At 41.8% G+C, this 17,984-nt stretch overlaps 1 protein-coding gene across 3 annotated transcripts in view; it reads left to right on the forward strand.

Moving 5' to 3' along the window:
• Window positions 1-14,607, forward strand: part of SNX3 (sorting nexin 3) — a 55,572-nt gene extending 40,965 nt beyond the window's left edge. For 2 of the 3 annotated variants that reach the window (XM_057528125.1, XM_057528123.1), the window contains 2 exons: window positions 1,458-1,582; window positions 3,094-3,857. In XM_057528125.1, coding sequence (XP_057384108.1) covers window positions 1,458-1,582; window positions 3,094-3,199 — 231 coding nt within the window. In that variant the 3' untranslated portion in view covers window positions 3,200-3,857. Of the gene's footprint in view, window positions 1-1,457; window positions 1,583-3,093; window positions 3,858-14,567 lie in introns of those variants that run through there. The other variant, XM_057528124.1, reaches the window with a different exon arrangement.
• The last annotated feature ends 3,377 nt before the right edge of the window (window positions 14,608-17,984 follow it).

The raw sequence follows: 17,984 nt of genomic DNA on the forward strand, positions 1-17,984 counted from the left end.
TAGATGTCTTAATCATTGGGTATCTGGGGAGAGTAGATCTAGGAAGGAATTACAAGGTTTATGTTGGGCATTGGTTTTGTGTTTCTTTTTTTCTCTTTGTTTTTTGCTGATCTGTAAGAAGTTGTATGATCTTTCCCTTTTTTACCTTGTTGAATTATTGTTTTAGGATAGAAACTCTGCATCAAGGGTTTTAGGTTTTACCTCTTAGAATATGTATAATTTTATTACTGGTGTTTACTATTTATATTTCTCCTTGTTTAACTTGTTTGCCCACACCTTTTCTCTGTTTTAACATAAGGATTCACCTAAATGGTTAGTCATTTAACAGATATTTGAGCTTCTGTTGTATGCCCAGCTTTTCTTAAAATAACCATAAAAAGCCTGAGACGATGGTCCTTGATTTGAAAGCATTAAGAGGATAGATTGGTGGTTCTCCACCAGGGGCAGTTTTGTTCCCCAGGAGACATTTGACAGTGTCTCGAGACCATTGTTATTGTCACAACTGTGGGGTGCCTACTGGCGGTGTCTAGTGGGTAGAGGCCTGGGATGCTGTTGAATAGGTATTCTACAGTGTACAAGAAACCCCTCCCCCCAGTACATTATCTAGTTCAAAATGTTAATAGTGCCATGGTTGAGAAATCCTGAGATAGAGAACCCAACTAACCTGTGAAATAAATAGCTAGGTGCTATTTAATTCAAACAAATATTTGAGCTCCAGATAATTCCCAGAAGAGGGAGATCAGTCATAAGTTGTCCCTAGAGGAAAGTTAGGCTTTGACAGGGAAAATTTGGGATGTTCCTCTAGTGTGGGAAGGAAGAAATGACAGGTCTTTGGGGAAAGATAGGATAATGGGTTTGGGAGAAAGTTGACGTGCTTCTTAGCCTAGGAAATGGAAGAGTGGCAACAAGTAGAGTTGATTATTTTGTCATCACCTCAAACCACAGGTAGGAAAGATTATATGCAGATGGTATGAGGTGGAAGAAGTTTACCACAGAATTCTTATCTGCCCATGCCAGAAAGAACATTGTTAGTATTTTACTTCTTCATTTAATCGAGAGTTGAGTTTGATCTCTTCAGTTACCATTGTAATAAAGCATTGTCTTCCCCAAGTGACATCAACACTGAGGGGCATGGTAGCCTTTATTTCAGTATTGATTATTCTCTTTGTATACTTGTGCTTTGATAAGTCCAGGAAAAATGAAAATTAAGCTGTGGGCCCTGCCATTGAGGAGCTTTAGTTTGATGGACTATTCTGGCATTTTGGTTATCTTGCCTCCAAAACATTGAATCATTTTTCAGTGTATTTTTATTGATTCCCTTTTACTGTATATTTAAACTAGTTTAACAATGGGATGGTTCTCATAGTGAAGATATCCTTTGTCTTCGTGTTATGCTCTATAAATTTTCCCAACTCAGCCAGCATGTTCAAGAACTTTCTTTCCTTATCTTGTTTTAGGTTGTAGTTCCCCCACTCCCTGGGAAAGCATTTTTGCGTCAGCTTCCTTTTAGAGGAGATGATGGAATATTTGATGACAATTTTATTGAAGAAAGGAAGCAAGGGCTGGAGCAGTTTATAAACAAGTAAGTGCTTTCTGTTCCTCAAGGTCTAAGAGTGAATAGTGTTCTGAGATGTCTTTAGGTGACTGCTGTTTATTAATTTAGATATCAGACTAAACTGGTGCTTTTTCTTTTTGGTCATTTCCTAACTTTTTGTATCATTTAAACAAAGTGAAAATATATAACAAGTTGAATATCATGATAAATATTAACACACTTGAGTGAGTGATACGAGTATCGTTGTGTTGACCTAAGTTTTATATTTGTTTTTCTTGGTTAATTTATGCAAATTACATTTAAAATTACAGCATTTAAAAAATAGTTTTACTTATGATTCTTTCTGATTTAAGGTATGTTCTAGCATGAACAGTAAAACTTACAATACACTTGCAATCATTTTGTTTGATTGCAGATGGAAGTATCATCAGCATGTCTTGTGTAAAGGTGCACATTTAAAATTTTTGTGGCAAAATATATTCTTTTGAAAATGTAAGGAGACTGTATCATTTATCTTTTACTTTAGAAACTTAATAAACTCAAACTCTAGCTTTTAATTTTATTCCTATTTGCAGTATAGTCTCTTTTTTTTTTTGGCTGCACTGTGCAGGATCTTAGTTCCCCGACCAGGGATTGAACCTGGGCCCTCAGCAGTGAAAGTGCAGAGTCCTAATCACTGGACTGCCAGGAATTCTCTAAATATAGCCATTATTTAAAAGCCAAAATGATAGGAAGAGTTATGCCTGGAAAGGGCTCACTATAATTGTGCATTTGGCCTTAAGTTTGACCAAATAAAGTCAAATCCTAGAGAATATGGTTGTGTGAGCTTATTTATTAGCAATACTTTAATTTTTAATCTAGTAATTTGAAGATCTGTGAGTGGTAAACAGAGGGAAAGTTATACAAAGCCCTTAACTTTTAGTTATCTGAGAGCACACAACCTTCATTGTCTTCTTATGAACATACTTTCTTTTTGGAGAAGGCAGTGCTAGCTTGGATGTTTTTAAATTCTGAAATAAAGTCTGGTTGCCCAGTCTGATCTTGTGTTTAGTCTGATAGAAACCTTTAAAAGCAAGCAAAAAACAAAAACAAAAAACAAAAACAAAAAAACCTGAACATTTGTGCCTATTTCTTAGTATTTTGGGGCTTTTATTGAACTTCAGTGTATTTCTAACTATAGTCCTATATCTTTTCCTTCTTTAAAATGGATTCTTAGAATCAATGACATTGTTTCACTTTTAACACTAAAATTCATTTAGGTTTCTTACGAATATACCAACTAATATGTAAAGAAGTTAATTGCGTACATACGCCAGAGGCAGTGCAAAACTAGTGATTAAATGTTTTCTAAATTACCCTCATGAACTGAAGGAAAGAAAATATACTGTTAGTTGATAGACCATCGCTTTATGGGCAGTCCAGAATAACACTTATTATTACTAAATTGTTCATGCTTCCTAACCTTAAAATGTGTATGTTTGGTCCCCCTCCCCCACTTTTATAAAATACTGGACTGAATTTGTATCTTTTATTCCTAGGGTCGCTGGTCATCCTCTGGCACAGAATGAACGTTGTCTTCATATGTTTTTACAGGATGAAATTATAGATAAAAGCTATACTCCATCTAAAATAAGACATGCCTGAAATTTGGCAAGAAGGGGCAAGAAAAACTTTCCGTGACTATTAATGATTCATATGCACCAGTGAAGAAGTTCTAACTAACTTTAGCATGCTGCACAAAAACTGGTATAATATGCCTTCAGTATACTAACACTCATAATGCTCAGTTTTGTTCTGTTTTGTTTTGGCAGTTTACAAGAAGTTAATTTGCTTTCGTGAAAAAAATCCCTCATTCCAGCCTTTCTATATAAATAGTTCTTTCTTGCTGTTTTAATGTGGTACATGCTCTAGCTTCACAAACCTGTTACTCTAGGATAACTTGCAGTGTCCTAACTAAAGTTACTCATTTGGTCTTACCTGCAGTTTTTGTGTCATGTTTGCTTCTTGAATCTGATTAATAGAATTTTCCTCTTATCCCCTTTTTAATATGTGGTGTCACTTGACCTAATTTATGTGTGGAAACACTACACATTGGTTTGCAGTACCTACACGTAAGATATACACACTTGTGTGCAGAAAGTATCTCCCTTCAGGCTTGTAATCCCCTTCACATGGAAGATCAATGAGGGAAATCTTTATATTCTGTATAAAAACAAAATCAAATTTATATACTAAAATCATTTGTTTAAAAATTTAAGTTGTTTTCAAATAAAAATAAAAATGCATTTCTGATATGCACTGATTGTGTTGCTTCTGGCTTTTCTTTTCTCCCTTCAGAAGACTTTCCTACTTAACTCACTTGTTGAGAGGGATTATTTACTAATTATATACTTCTCATTCCTGTAACTCCATTCCTCTTTAAGCAGTGGTGATATCAAATATGCTACTACCCTTTGAATGGGGCTATTTTCTTTTACACAACAACAAAAGTGATGTACTAGGAAAAGCATTCCTTAAAGCTTACTGAGTTGTTATGAAGCACTTTGTGTATTTGGAAAATGCTCTATAATCCCAAGTCATTCTTTTCAAAAGGCCTTTTAAGATAAGTCAATAGCATGCCCCCTATTTTTCAGAAGAATTTTTTCCCTAGCTCATCTGAGTGACTTGTTTAAACAAACTTAGCAAGGGTGTAATAACCATTTTCTTAGTCAGCAGATTCATGCTTTCTCTTTAGTTTGGTTTAGGATAGTGGCACACTTTCTCCTCTTCAACCAAGGGAGAAGGGCAGTGTTCTAGCTGACTTGTATTATTGATAAGAAACCAGCAAATGCATGACTCCTTGCTGCCTAACTTGTGTTGCGGCCAGACCTTTACAGCCAGGATGTGGTCTCCAATTTGAATCTGCACAACATCTGGTGGTTTGGGGACCCGTTGTGACCTAGAGTTAAACTCCAAGGTAAGGAAAGTTTGCCCTTGTACTCCAGAAGTGTCTCATGTAGAGACAGATCAGTCCATTTGAGAGGAAATCAGCTTAGGCCTTGACCAAACTAGGATGTCCCCCAAGCAGATGGATATCATAGGAAGAAGTCAGAGCTGCTCTGTAGTATCTTTTGTTGCTTAAATATGTCACAGTTCCATAAAAGTACAGAGCTAAACAACTGTGAGTTCTGTCTCAGTGAGCTAGAGCAGTCAAATCAAAGGTGGTCAGTTTTTGGTATGCAGAACAGAGTAATGGTAGTTCTGCTGAACTCAATAATTCCTCTAAAGCATACATGATTTTGCCTCCCGGGGAACATCTGGCAGTGTCGCCAGACTTTTTTTTTTTTTTTAATTTACTTTTGACTGTGTTGGGTCTCTGTTGCTGCACGCAGGCTTCCTCTAGTCGTGACGAACGGGGGCTACTCTTCGTTGCGGTGCGTGGGCTTCTCACTGCAGTGGCTCCTCTTGTTGTGGAGCACGGGCTCTGGGTGCGCGGGCTTCAGTAATTGTGGCACACGGGCTCAGTAGTTGTGGGTCGTGGGCTCTAGAGCGCAGGCTCAGTAGTTGTGGCGTACGGGCTCAGTTGCTCCGTGGCATGTGGGATCTTCCCGGACCAGGGATCGAACCCGTGTCCCCTGCATTGGCAGGCGGATTCTTAACCACTGCGCCAGCAGAGAAGCCCCTCGCAAGACATTTTTGGTTATCACAACTGGGGGATGCTACTGGAATCTAGTGGGTAGAAGGTTAAAGATGCTGCTAAACTGCCTACACTGTACCCGGGACCACCTCCCACAACAGAAAAATGTCAACAGTGCCAAGGTTTCTGCTCACTGTGGAATTCTTTTGCTTTTGATCATTTATAGACAAGGGAATAGTGTGGCTTAGGATGGGTTGTACTGGCCTGCTTACTTTTAGTCTTTACAATTTCCTAAGGGCAGGCCTGCTTTTAGAAACTTGAAGGTTTCAAGTTAGATGAAAGGTTGTTTATTCTAGGTAACATGTTTTTACCTAATGTAGGAGGGTACTTCTCAGTGTTGTCTCTTAGAGAACTGAAACCATGGTCTGTATTAAAACGACACCTTTAACCCTGTGAAGTAAAAATGCAGGCGCTGTTAACTCTAATGATATAGGAGGAAGTTCCAGAAGCCCTTAAGAGTCTTCCTAAAAGAATAGAAGTTAAACTGGCAGTGAGTTATGCAGCAAGAGTCTCAGGCTCCAGGTCCTCTCAGTAAGTTATCACCTTGTCCCAACTCCTGCAAGACGTAAAGGGTCAACAGCAGTGGTGCCTTTAGTAATCTATAGTTGTTGAGGACCAAATGTAAAATCCACAGAACAGCAGTGCCTGAGACATGTAAAGAATTAATGATGGCTATCCAATGGCAGTGGGAATCACAGATGTGGCAGTAGCAGCAGCAAATAGTACCACTAAGCCCATGGCAGTTCCTGGATAGGTTTATCTGGTATTTGGTTTCCTGCTCGGTGGTTCTGCCGTCATGACCCTCAGTAGTCATGATGACCTCTGGGCTGGACATGAGGGAGCATCTCCTTTTTTTTTTAAATTATTTATTTATTTATTTATTTATTTATGGCTGTGTTGGGTCTTCGTTTCTGTGCAAGGGCTTTCTCTAATTGCAGCAAGTGGGGGCCGTTCTTCATCGCGGTGCGCGGGCCTCTCACTATCGCGGCCTCTCTTGTTGCGGAGCACAGGCTCCAGACGCGCAGGCTCAGTAGTTGTGGCTCACGGGCTTAGTTGCTCCGCGGCATGTGGGATCTTCCCAGACCAGGGCTCGAACCCGTGTCCCCTGCATTGGCAGGCAGATTCTCGACCACTGTGCCACCAGGGAAGCCCGGAGCATCTCCTTTTTTATTACATCCTGCATCTTTTTAACTCAGCCCTCTTGTTAAGGGCCACTGCTGTTGCTTCAGCTTGCTTTGCCTGTTTTGGGTGAATATAGCCAATGAAAGAGGAGGCTGCTGGCCTCTAAGCCTTTACAGATAAAATTTGTTTGAGGTATGGATGAACAGGGAGCTTAGCACACTGCCTGGTTTATAGGTTAACTGCTCCGTAAGTGCTAGCTGTGATTATTACAATATGAAAGTGTTTGGACTGGGAAACAAGTTAGAAACTGTTTTAGGAGGATGGAGTATGTTTTCCTTGATAGTTCCTTTGTGATCTCTGTCACAGAACTTCCCTATGAAGTAAATAATATTATCCTTTACAGATGAGAAGACTGGAGGCTCTGCAAGCTTAAGTAATATGCCCGAGGTTACCCAGGATGTGACGGCTCTGGATTTAGACTGGAAGGATGTCTGCCTCTAAAAGCCATGCCTTGGTTCACTTCCTCCTTGTGGACCAGGGCTGTGACTTGGCACCTACCCAGCCCTTACTTAATGCTCAGTAAATTTACTGATTGAATGAAAGGGTGAATTTCCAGTAACGTTTCCAATGTCCTCTAGGCTGAGCATGAGTGAATGAATGAATTGATTTTGTTTTGTTTTTTAGTTTGATTTTAAGTGTGGGTATAAAAAGCACTTTGGGGCATGGAGAGCTAGGTGATCAGAAGTATCTTATTTTCCTAAACTTAGCTGTGCACCACAATTACTGTCTAAGACTGAGTCCAGGATTTTTTTTTTTTTTAAGCTTCCCAGGTAATTCTGAAACAACCAAGTTTGGGCACTTAGCTAGGAGGCCCTTTGATTTCCTGGTATTTGGTTAGATTTGATCTTAACCTGGCTACTTAAGTCATTACAAAAAGAAAGCAGGAAATTGAGAAAAAGTCAGGACTTATCAGATCTTGAGAAATTACTTTTGTAAATCTTGATTTACAGTTAATCAAGTTTGCCTTATTCCAACTTTGCTGAGAAAATAGGACCTTGAGACCGGGAAAAGTCATTTAAAAGCACAAAAGGAAGTTTAGAGGATGCTGGGTTAACGCCTCACCACAGATGCTTTTTACTGTTAGAATGAGTGCCATAAATGGAAGTGACCCAGTAAAATCAAACAGCAACACTAAGCATTTTATATGAGCAAAGTGTTAACATAGACCAGAGGTTAACAAAGGCCCTTTTCTCAAGAAACTCAGTCTTGTTAGGACACTGGCATGAAAAGACTCACATAGTACAGACAGGAGACATGGCAAATGTGAGGATGGAAGAGACACAGGAGTTCAAGTGGAGGGAGGGGAAAGGCCATTCCAAATAAAATAAATCGGACTTGAGTTTCAGCCCCAACGTGTAAAAAACTTGAAAGTTGGCACCCTCGTCTTACAACAAGGAAAAGCTGGACAAACTGAAAATCAATGACTTTTCTTAGACCCACCCATCAGTGAATTGAGGTTGCAGAGCAAATCACCACCCCCAAATCTGGGGAGAGGCTTATCTAGCCAGACTCAGTCAAAACCTGTTTACCCGGAGCAGGAACTGCTAGAGCCATAAACTGGTAAGGAACACACCTACGGCAATACTGATACTGAATTGCTGGGGGTTGAGTGTGCTCTAGCACAAGAGTGACTCCTGGAGACCACAGTCTTAGAGGGACCCCCACATGTACCTGGGCTTTACCTCCAGGAACCCCACAAGATTCCCACGGTGAAGATCAAGAAAGATCCCCTATGTCTCTGGCAGGGAGAGGAGATGAATAATCAGTGTGAAATACCAGAACCTTCTTTATTACAAAGGCTTACTCTCCAGGATAAGACTTCCAGAGCCTTATCCCTGATGGGGGAAGGGCATGCTTCCCACACCAGCCCTTCTAGCCTTCCTATCTCACCTAAAGGAAAAATAAAACACAGTCAGCAGGGGTCAAGACTTCAGGGAAATGCTGCAGCCAGAGAAGGGAGGAAGGGGCACAGGGGTAAAGCTATACCCCTGGGAAACACCTGTGACGGTCACAGGCCAACTAAACACTGGGACTTAATCTGGAAACTACAGAATGTGCCCTTGCCCCCCCACTTTACCACCGCACCACCAGGGCTCCAGTATAATAGTGGATTACAGCCAAAAGCTGCAAGACAGACTCTGAGGAGGAGAGAAACCCAGAGTTAAGAAAGAGACAAGGGCTTCCCTGGTGGTGCAGTGGTTAAGAATCCGCCTGCCAATGCAGGGGACACGGGTTCGAGCCCTGGCCTGGGAAGATCCCACATGCCGCGGAGCAACTAAGCACATGCACCACAACTACTGAGCCTGCGCTCTAGAGCCCGCGAGCCATAGCTACTGAAGCCCGCATGCCTAGAGCCTGTGCTCTGCAACAAGAGAAGCCACTGCAATGAGAAGCCCGCGCACTGCAACAGAGAGAAGCCCCCACTCTCAGCAACTAGAGAAAACCTGCGTGTAGCAGCGAAGACCCAATGCAGCCAAAAATTAAATGAATAAATAAATAAATTTATTTTTTAAAAAAAGAATTAAATGCTAGAAATCAACATCACTGTCATAGAAATGAGGAATGGCTTTCATGGGCTCATCACTAGGCTCAACATAAAACAGGGACTAATCAGTGCATCTGAAGATAGGTCAGTAGAAACTTCCCAAACTGAAATGCAAAGAGAAAACAATAGAAAAAACAACGGAACTTCCAAAAACTGTGAGATCTTTGCAAAAGGTGTAACACACGTGTAACTGGAATACCAGAAAGAAAAGAGAACACAGCAAAAGAAATATTTGAAGTTCTAATGGCTGAGAACTTTCCAAAATTAAAGACAAGAAACCACAGATCCAGGAAGCTGAGAGAACACCAAGATAAATTCAAAACAAAACAACACAGGCATATCATATTCTAACTGCAGAAAATCAGAGACCAACAGAAAATCTTGAAAGAAGCCGGAGGGGAAGAGTAAAATAAAGGAGTGCTGGTTTGACAGTTTTTAAATGCCTTTTTAAAATAATTAATTAATTTTTAAATTTTTGGCTGCGTTGGGTCTTCGTTGCTGTGCATGGGCTTTCTCTAGTTGCGGTGAGTGGGGGCTACTCTTCATTGCGATGCGCAGGCTTCTCATTGCGGTGGCTTCTCTTGTTGTGGAGCACGGGCTCTAGGCATGCAGGCTTCAGTAGTTGTGGCACGTGGGCTTAGTTGCTGTGCAGCATGTGGGATCTTCCCGAACCAGGGCTCGAACCCGTGTCCCCTGCGTTGGCAGGCAGATTCTTTTTTTTTTTTTTTTTTTTTTTAAATCTTTTTTCCAGTTTTCTCTTGCCTTTAGATCATACTTTTTTTTTTTTTTTAAAGGATTTTCTTATTTATTTATTTATTTATTTATTTATTTATTTTTGGCTGTGTTGGGTCTTCGGTTCGTGCGAGGGCTTTCTCCAGTTGCGGCAAGCGGGGGCCACTCTTCATCGCGGTGCGGGGACCGCTCTTCATCGCGGTGCGCGGGCCTTTCTCTATCGCGGCCCCTCCCATCGCGGGGCACAGGCTCCAGACGCGCAGGCTCAGCAATTGTGGCTCACGGGCCCAGCTGCTCCGTGGCATGTGGGATCTTCCCAGACCAGGGCTCGAACCCGTGTCCCCTGCATTAGCAGGCAGATTCTCAACCACTGCGCCACCAGGGAAGCCCGGCAGGCAGATTCTTAACCACTGCGCCACCAGGGAAGTCCTAAATGCCTTTTATCAGTCATCTTGAGGCCAGAGGTGGTGATATTTTATAATACCTGAGTTCTTAACCTGGTGTCTCAATTTGGATGGGAAAAAAGTTGTGTCTTTAGTATTCTGTAACTGAAATGTAGCATTTTTTCATTATGAATGTAGTAGCAAACCAGAGTAGTAGTATAAGCAGAACTTGTGACTGTCACTAATTTAAAAATGCAAATATCACATTTATTGCTGCAGATCTTGAAATACTTTCACTATCTGAAAATTACTGTAGTGTTAGACCTGCCCCAAGATCTCATTTAACGTGTTTTTTAAAAAGCACATATTTTTTTACAAGTTAAAAAAGAATACTTGGATAAATGTATTTCAACAAATTGGTTGAGTGTGGTTTCCTTTGTATTCCTATGTGTTTTGTGCTTTTATAAACATCTGAGTAGGGATCTTCGGCACAAAAAGGGTTAGGAACCCCCAGGGTGAAAAATTTAGAAGCGTCCTGTAATAGAACGTAATTTGGATGTGCCTGAGTCTGTGTGGCGTGGGGTAGGTTCACTCGGTATTCGTGTTCTGGTGTGCATGCATGAGAGGGAAACTGGGAAACAACCGACCAACCATCAGCTGAGGACTTAGGTTTCAGCCTGGGCTTTTCACATTATTACCTCATTTAATTCTCAAAACAACTCTATTGGATGGGTGTTATCCTCATTTTACCAAGAGAAGAGTTGAGACAGAGTGTAAGTAATTTGTCCAAGGTCACAGAGCCAGTAAGAAGTGACATTGGGATACAAACCCAGGTCTTTCTGATTCTAAAGCCTGTGCCTGTGCGATGCTGCCTTCTATATGGATTGCACAGACTGTTGGCAGTCAGGCCAGGGCCCAGGCCAGAACATGCATCCTGACAGCCGGGGCCTCCGGCCTCCTGGGCATCATTGTCCGTCATGCTCACACGGTTGCCTTGATGCCAGTGTTGTTATCAAAGAGGCCAATGCAAGCAGGGATTCATTATCTTGATCTAAAGGAAAGCTAAACATTTAAGAATATTTGGTTATAAAACTGGAATGGCCATCCCTGCTTGGCACATGTAGACACTGCAGCTTTGTCATTACTTAGCTTTCTCGGTACATTTCCTTTCCTTTCTAGCTAGATTATACTTTAATCCAGTTGTTTTCATGTTCAGTAAATCCAAACCATGTTTAACTGGTTTATTCATTGAAGAGTCTCTGAGGGTGAAGAAAGTTTTGTTTTCAACTGCACTGGGGATTTGCTGTCTTCTTTCTGCAAAGGGATTTTCCTGGACCTGTAATCTGAACACTTTGACCTGCTGAGGTTTTTTTTCCCCACTATGAGCAAATTTGTGAGGCTTGACCCTTTGTGTGCTGGGGAGCAGAGACAATGGCCTTCTGTGAATGTCCTCTCCTGAGGACAGTGTGACTGAAGTTAGGAATGTTACTCATTTGCTCTCACTTCTTCATAGCCTTGCTGCCTCTGGCCGTTGCAGCCGCCCTGCGTGACTTGGCTACGTGCTTCAGAATGGACGCATGTTCTGTTGGCAGCATTCTAGAGAGGTTTGTTCATGAATATTTTGGGAGTTGACAGTATGACTTAAACTGAAGTGAACTGGTCTCTCAGACAAGAGTCTCTGTTGGTGAAATGACAGGCCCTCAAACACAGTGTCTAGCAGGAGGACAAATGGCACACCCACCGTGGAAGGCAATTTGGCAATAACTATCAAAACTATATGCCCAGGATTCCCACTCCCAGGAATTTACCTCACAGACATACTTTCTGTTTTGAGAAATGATATGTATATAATATAGATATTTTCTCTGATTATTCATTGAATATCTCTGAAAGATTATATAAGAAACAAGCAACATTGGTTGTCTGATTGGGGGGACTGGGTGCCCAATGGATGGAGCTGAGAGGAAAACCTTTCACTGTATATGAACTCTTAAAAAAAAAAAAGCTTGGGGCTTCCCTGGTGGCGCAGTGGTTGAGAATCCGCCTGCCAATGAAGGGGACACGGGTTCGAGCCCTGGTCTGGGAAGATCCCACATGCCGCGGAGCAGCTAGGCCCGTGAGCCACAATAGCTGAGCCTGCGCGTCTGGAGCCTGTGCTCCGCAACAAGAGAGGCCGCGATAGCGAAGAGGCCCGCGCACCGCGATGAAGAGTGGCCCCCCGCTCGCCGCAACTAGAGAAAGCCCTTGCACAGAAACAAAGACCCAACACAGCCATAAATAAATAAATAAATAAATAAATAAATAAAAACAACAAAAAAAAAACCAGTCCAGAAACTCCTCTGGAATTTAAAAAAAAAAAAAAAAGCTTTTAATTTTGTAATAATTTTAGATTTACAGAAAAGTTGCAAAGATAATATGAACAGTTCCTATGTACCCCCTCACTCAGTTTCCCCTCATCTTATATGACCACGGTATTTTTGTCAAAATTAAGAAACCAGCCTTGGTACATTACTATTAACTAAACTCCAAACTGACTTTCACCAGCTTTTCTACTGATACCCTCTTTCTGTCACAGGATCCCATCCAGGACACCACATTGCATTTATTTGTCATGTCTCTTTAGTCTCCTCTGCTCTGTGACATGTATACATACCCTTTGGAACTTTTTGAATTTTATATCATGTGACTGTTAACTATTCAAAAATAAGTAAATGGTTTAAATGAATTAGACTTACAGAATCAAAGGACATTAGAACTGTAAGGAATCTTAGAAGCAACTCAATCCAAACCTCTCATTTTTCCAACATAGGAAGGAACTTGGCTGAGGGCCTCCCCTAACAGCAGACCCACAGCCCAGACTAGAAACCAAGAGGCAGGCTGGGGACTAGTAGAAAGGGGTAAGCTTTAAAGTCACCCAGACTTGGGTTCAAATCCCAAGCTCTGTGTCCTTGAGCCAGTGCTCCGTTTGTCTGGATTCTTTTGTTCAACAAAACGTTTTAAGATTCAGCCATGTTGTGCATGTGTCAGTAATTTGCTTAAAAGACCAAAGAAAAAACATTTAAGGGAGTCGTTGTGATTTCTAAGAAGTTGTTGAGAAAAGAAAATGTGTTTTCCATCCTTGACCTCTGTGGATGTCAGTTCCCTGATCAGGGATTGAACCTGGGCCATGGCAGTGAAAGCCCGGAATCCTAACCACTAGGCTACCAGGGAACTAGATCTCTAGTTCTTATGAAGAAATATGACACCACTGGCCAGACTCTTTTCCCTTCCTGGGAGCACTCAAGTGCACTGAGTCCTGGGGCCCCAGTACTGCTGAGGGGGAAGCACTTGGAAGGAGCCCTGGGAGATAAGTGAGAAGAAAAGTAAGCTCCTGATATAGGCACTAACTCAGTAGACACATTCCATATTGAGAAGCAGGGGACTGGTCTTTTATATATGGACTGCAAAATTCAGTTGTAGAAGCTGGGGAGCTTCTGAGTTCAGAGCAGCTGTGTGACCTTGGAGATGTCGTTCACCTGCCTGAGCCTACGGAGCTGGGACCACCTGCATCGGGACTGTCAGAATGCAGATGCCCAGGCCCCACCTCACACTGGCTGAATCCCAATCTCAGGAGGTAGGAACCAGGAAACTACATTTTAACATTTTACGTGGGTAGGTCTTATGTGTGTTGTTCCATATAATGTGAACTTACTTTATTAAACATTTGGGTTAATAATTATCCAAAACTGAATGAGAGGTAAATTATGGCAAATGCCAAGTATCTGAATTATTATGAAAACATCAAAAGGAATTCTGAAGTTTCATAGATACTGTAAAAAATGTTAGTGATAGAATGTTGAGTAGTATCAGAACGGAAAATATGTTCACTGATTACAACTATGTTAAAATATATAGGTACATGTGTAAGAACTAGAAAATATAGGCAAAAATAAAAATAGTGTTAGGGAGGTGGAATTATACATACTTTTCCCCTACAAATTTCCTATATTACTATCTAATAAAAGAAAGTCACTTTTAATATTGTTGTTTTATTTGAAATAAAAATAACTACCCCTTCACCTCTGGCCCATAATCCACCTACCACGTATGTATGAGATATTCCACTAGGCACTGTGTTTGTTAGAAACTCCATCAGCCAGCCCAATCCTCCCAGGAGGGAGAACAGCTGTAGTCCCAGGGCCACTCTGATCACCAGCTCCCAGCATACAGGAAGAATCCTGGAGTCACTCTGGGCTGGGGGAGGGGGCACAGAGCATGCATTGCTCCATGCTCAACTGCTATTTATGGGGTTCCAAGGTATCTCTAGGCAAGCGGTTTAGGGAGGAACGTGTCACTCCCTTGGGCTTGACAGCCTTAACCTCACTTCTGAACTACAGATAATCTGGACCCACTGCTCCTCCCTGACAAGACGTGAGTTGCCCAGTGTATAAAGAATCCACTGATCTTTCCTATTCCTCTCTTCAGAACCTGAAGAGACCTTCCTTTCCGTTGCAGAGAGCTTGGGGTGGGCAAGGGTTAGCCTGAAGCGCTGCCAGCAAGAACTGTCTTCCTCGCCTTGACATTCAGGGCAGACGACACTGAGAGCTTACTGGCCCCTCTGGGAGCCAGTCACAAAGAGCTGAGGGAGTCAGTTCAAGGAGGCACAGCCCCTCCCTGCACACCAGCTCTCCCCTCCTCCAGCCTCCTCACAGACCCTGGATGCCCTGCTCCGAATCACAGGCTGCTGCCAATTACAAAAGCACTCAACTCTGTTTCGCAGCCCCTTGATTGATAGCACTGGTAAGTGAAATTATAAGCCTTAATGATCACGTTAATTTCTGGGGAAAGGGAAGCGGTCAGAAGAGGTTCTCAATCATAAGCGCCACAATCAGCTGGGTGAGCTCAATGACAGGCCAGAGCAGGGAAAAAGGGGAAAGAATTAACTTTTTTAAAGGTCACCAGTGAGTAGGGGGAGAGCAACCAGGCATGAGGGATGAGGGACACAGACGATCTGGGAGCCTAAACATGACCCCTGTCCCAGGCCTCCCAACCGAAGGCCACCTCAGTGCCTCTCATCCTTAGCCGCACACTGGAATCACTGGGGAGTTTTCAAATACTGGTGCCCAGGCCCTGCCTCAGAGATTCTGGTGTAATTGCTCTGGTGTGGATGCAGCTTGGGCACTGAGCATTTCGAAGGCTCCTGGAGTGATGCTATGTGCAGCCAAGATTGAGAACAATTTGAAATGAAAGGATTTGGGAGGAAAGTAGTCAAGGTTGAGCACGTTTGGAAATCCGATCAATCTGATTAGTTCTTGCCACCAAGGAGAATTTCTTCCAGTGGTCTCCTGGCCCCAACTAAAAGATAATGATGAGAATGATGAGAACAGAAGAAGGGAAATTAGGCATCACTAAGCCTAGTGCTCCTTTGCACAGATGAAAATACTGAGGTGCAGAGAGGTTAACTGACTTGCCGGAGATCACACTGGTCATAACTAGAACCCCAGTCTCTTCACCCTGGCCAGCACTCCTTCCTCTAGGCTCATGGCTGGGTCAATGCAAAGAAGATGGCCTGGATGACACTTGGTGGGACAAGAGCTGGGAGCTGTTCTCCAGCCTTCACAGTAGAGGAGCCCAGGCCTCCACTGCCACTTGCTCAGTGTCCTGGGACATAACCATTGAAGGACGTTAGAGATACTACGGCCACAGACAGAATAAGGCCACCTGGCTCCCCTGAGGATCAAACCTATGACCCTGGCCTCAATACTTGACCCTACTCACAGTTCCCCAGCAAAACACTGCAATACTTTGGTACGTCAGAAAGATGCCCAGGATATGTGGCAGCATCCTCATTTCTTCATCAGAGAGACTGCCCTCTGTACATTGCCAACAAGCCCAGCTCAGCGGTGGTCGAAAGCTCTGACAACCCTCCCTAATGGTCTATATGCAGGTCAGCAATATGTGGAGAAAAAAAACTTCATGTTCCAAAATGAGCCTCAAAAATCTAAAAACATAATTTGAAAAACAGACTACATTAAAAAATAAGCCATATGTTGTAAAGGTATTGGAGCTATTCAGTTAAAGAGAGTTATTATTATTATTCAATTTCCATAATCCATTTTTTTTTTCTTTTTTGGCTATGCCGTACGGCTTGTGGGATCTCAGTTCCCCGACCAGGGATCGAATCCAGGGCATGGCAGTGAAAGCCTGAAATCCTAACCACTAGGCCACCAGGGATCTCCCTCCATAAGCAAATATAAAAAATGTTATTGTAAAATGAGTGACTTGAGATTCTTAGAGCAGCTTCTTAGCAACAGAAAGTGTCTGCCAAGCTCCTTCTATATTTTCATTTATCCACTGTCTCTCAACCTTCATTGTGATATGGGTACTGTCAAAAGTTCACAGAAGTGGCCTGGATTGAAAATTTTAGGGAACCAAGCTCTACCCATGGGTGCAAAGTGAAACCAACTTCACCAGTCCAGTAGCAGAGGCATATTCATTATTGAAACATATGTATTCTCTGTATTTTTCTAACAGCTTCTGAAGTGTTCATCAAGCCTGTGTCTGATTAAGCACTTTTAAATTCTGAGCAATGAAATGGGCACTCTCATACCCTCTTCGCAGAGTGCAAATTGATACAACCCTTTTGGAGAGCCACTTGGTTGTACGTATCAAAATTAAAAATGCATATAATGTTTGTGACCCAGAAATGCCACTTCTAAGAATTTATCCTACAGAAATACCCCACAAGTCCACAGAAGTGTACATAGAAGGACAGCTCTTTGTTGTTTAACTTACTACAGTGAAAAACTGCAAGCCACCCAAGTCCACCAATAAGGAATTCGTTGGGTAAACTGTAGTCCATCCATACAGTGAAGTACTAGGCAGATGGTAAAACGAATGAAGTAGAGCCATATGTACCATCGGGAGAGGGAGACACACATACATACACAAATAACTTCAGAGAAGTATAGTGTTTCCTTTTTTTTTTTTCCTGTTCTCTACCTTGTTTGTTTTTCCCCCAGTTTTATTAAGAAATAATTGACATATATCACTGTATACGTTTAACTTGCACGGCATGACGCTTTGACTTACGTATTGTGAAATGATTAACATTTATCGTCTCATAGATACAATAAAAAGAAAAGGCAATTTTTAAATGTATAAATATTATGAGATGAAGATTTAGTACCTCCACCTCTCCTCCCTCATCCTCTCCCAAAAATTTTATATTTTTAATTATACCAATAATTAGTGTTTGTATTATTATAACAATGTAAAAATTGTTAACTGCAGAACCTATTAGAATACTGTGATTACATGTCCTTTCTTCTTTTAAAACTGAGGTGTAATTGACCTGTAACACTATGTTAGTTACAGGTGCACAGCATAGTGATTCGATATTTCTATATATCACGAAACAATCACCACAGAGGGTTTCCATTTTTATATAAATGATTAAGGACAGCAACTACAGTGCAGGTCTCTGGCCAGTGGGTTCAGTTCTTGGGCTCCTAAACTGAACTGAAAATCTTGAACTACAAGTGAAATAATTTGGGAATCTCAATTCAGTTTCTGAACTCATCTTCTGTTCTTTCTCTTCCCTAGCATCAAAGAACAACTAAAAGTAATTCAAACACAAATGTAAGACTCCATATCTAATTGTCATCGTACACAACTACTACTCTTAAAAGGTGACCCTCCCAGATTCAGAAAAAGCATTTGTCAAAGGAGAAGCACTGAAGACTGGTTTTTGACTGCAATAATCACTTGGCTGGGTTCACCTTCTCTTGTTGGTATATTCAGATTGCAGACCTTGAAACTGTATATCTGGAATTTGTATATCCAAGACTGCAGTGACACCTCCCCACAACAGCAGCCCTAGAGGATGTCTGCCTTAAAATCTAAGCAAGCTGTGAGGTTCTTAAAGTATAC

The sequence above is a fragment of the Balaenoptera acutorostrata genome, chromosome 14 (assembly GCF_949987535.1).
Source record: "Balaenoptera acutorostrata chromosome 14, mBalAcu1.1, whole genome shotgun sequence".
NCBI lineage: Eukaryota > Metazoa > Chordata > Mammalia > Artiodactyla > Balaenopteridae > Balaenoptera > Balaenoptera acutorostrata.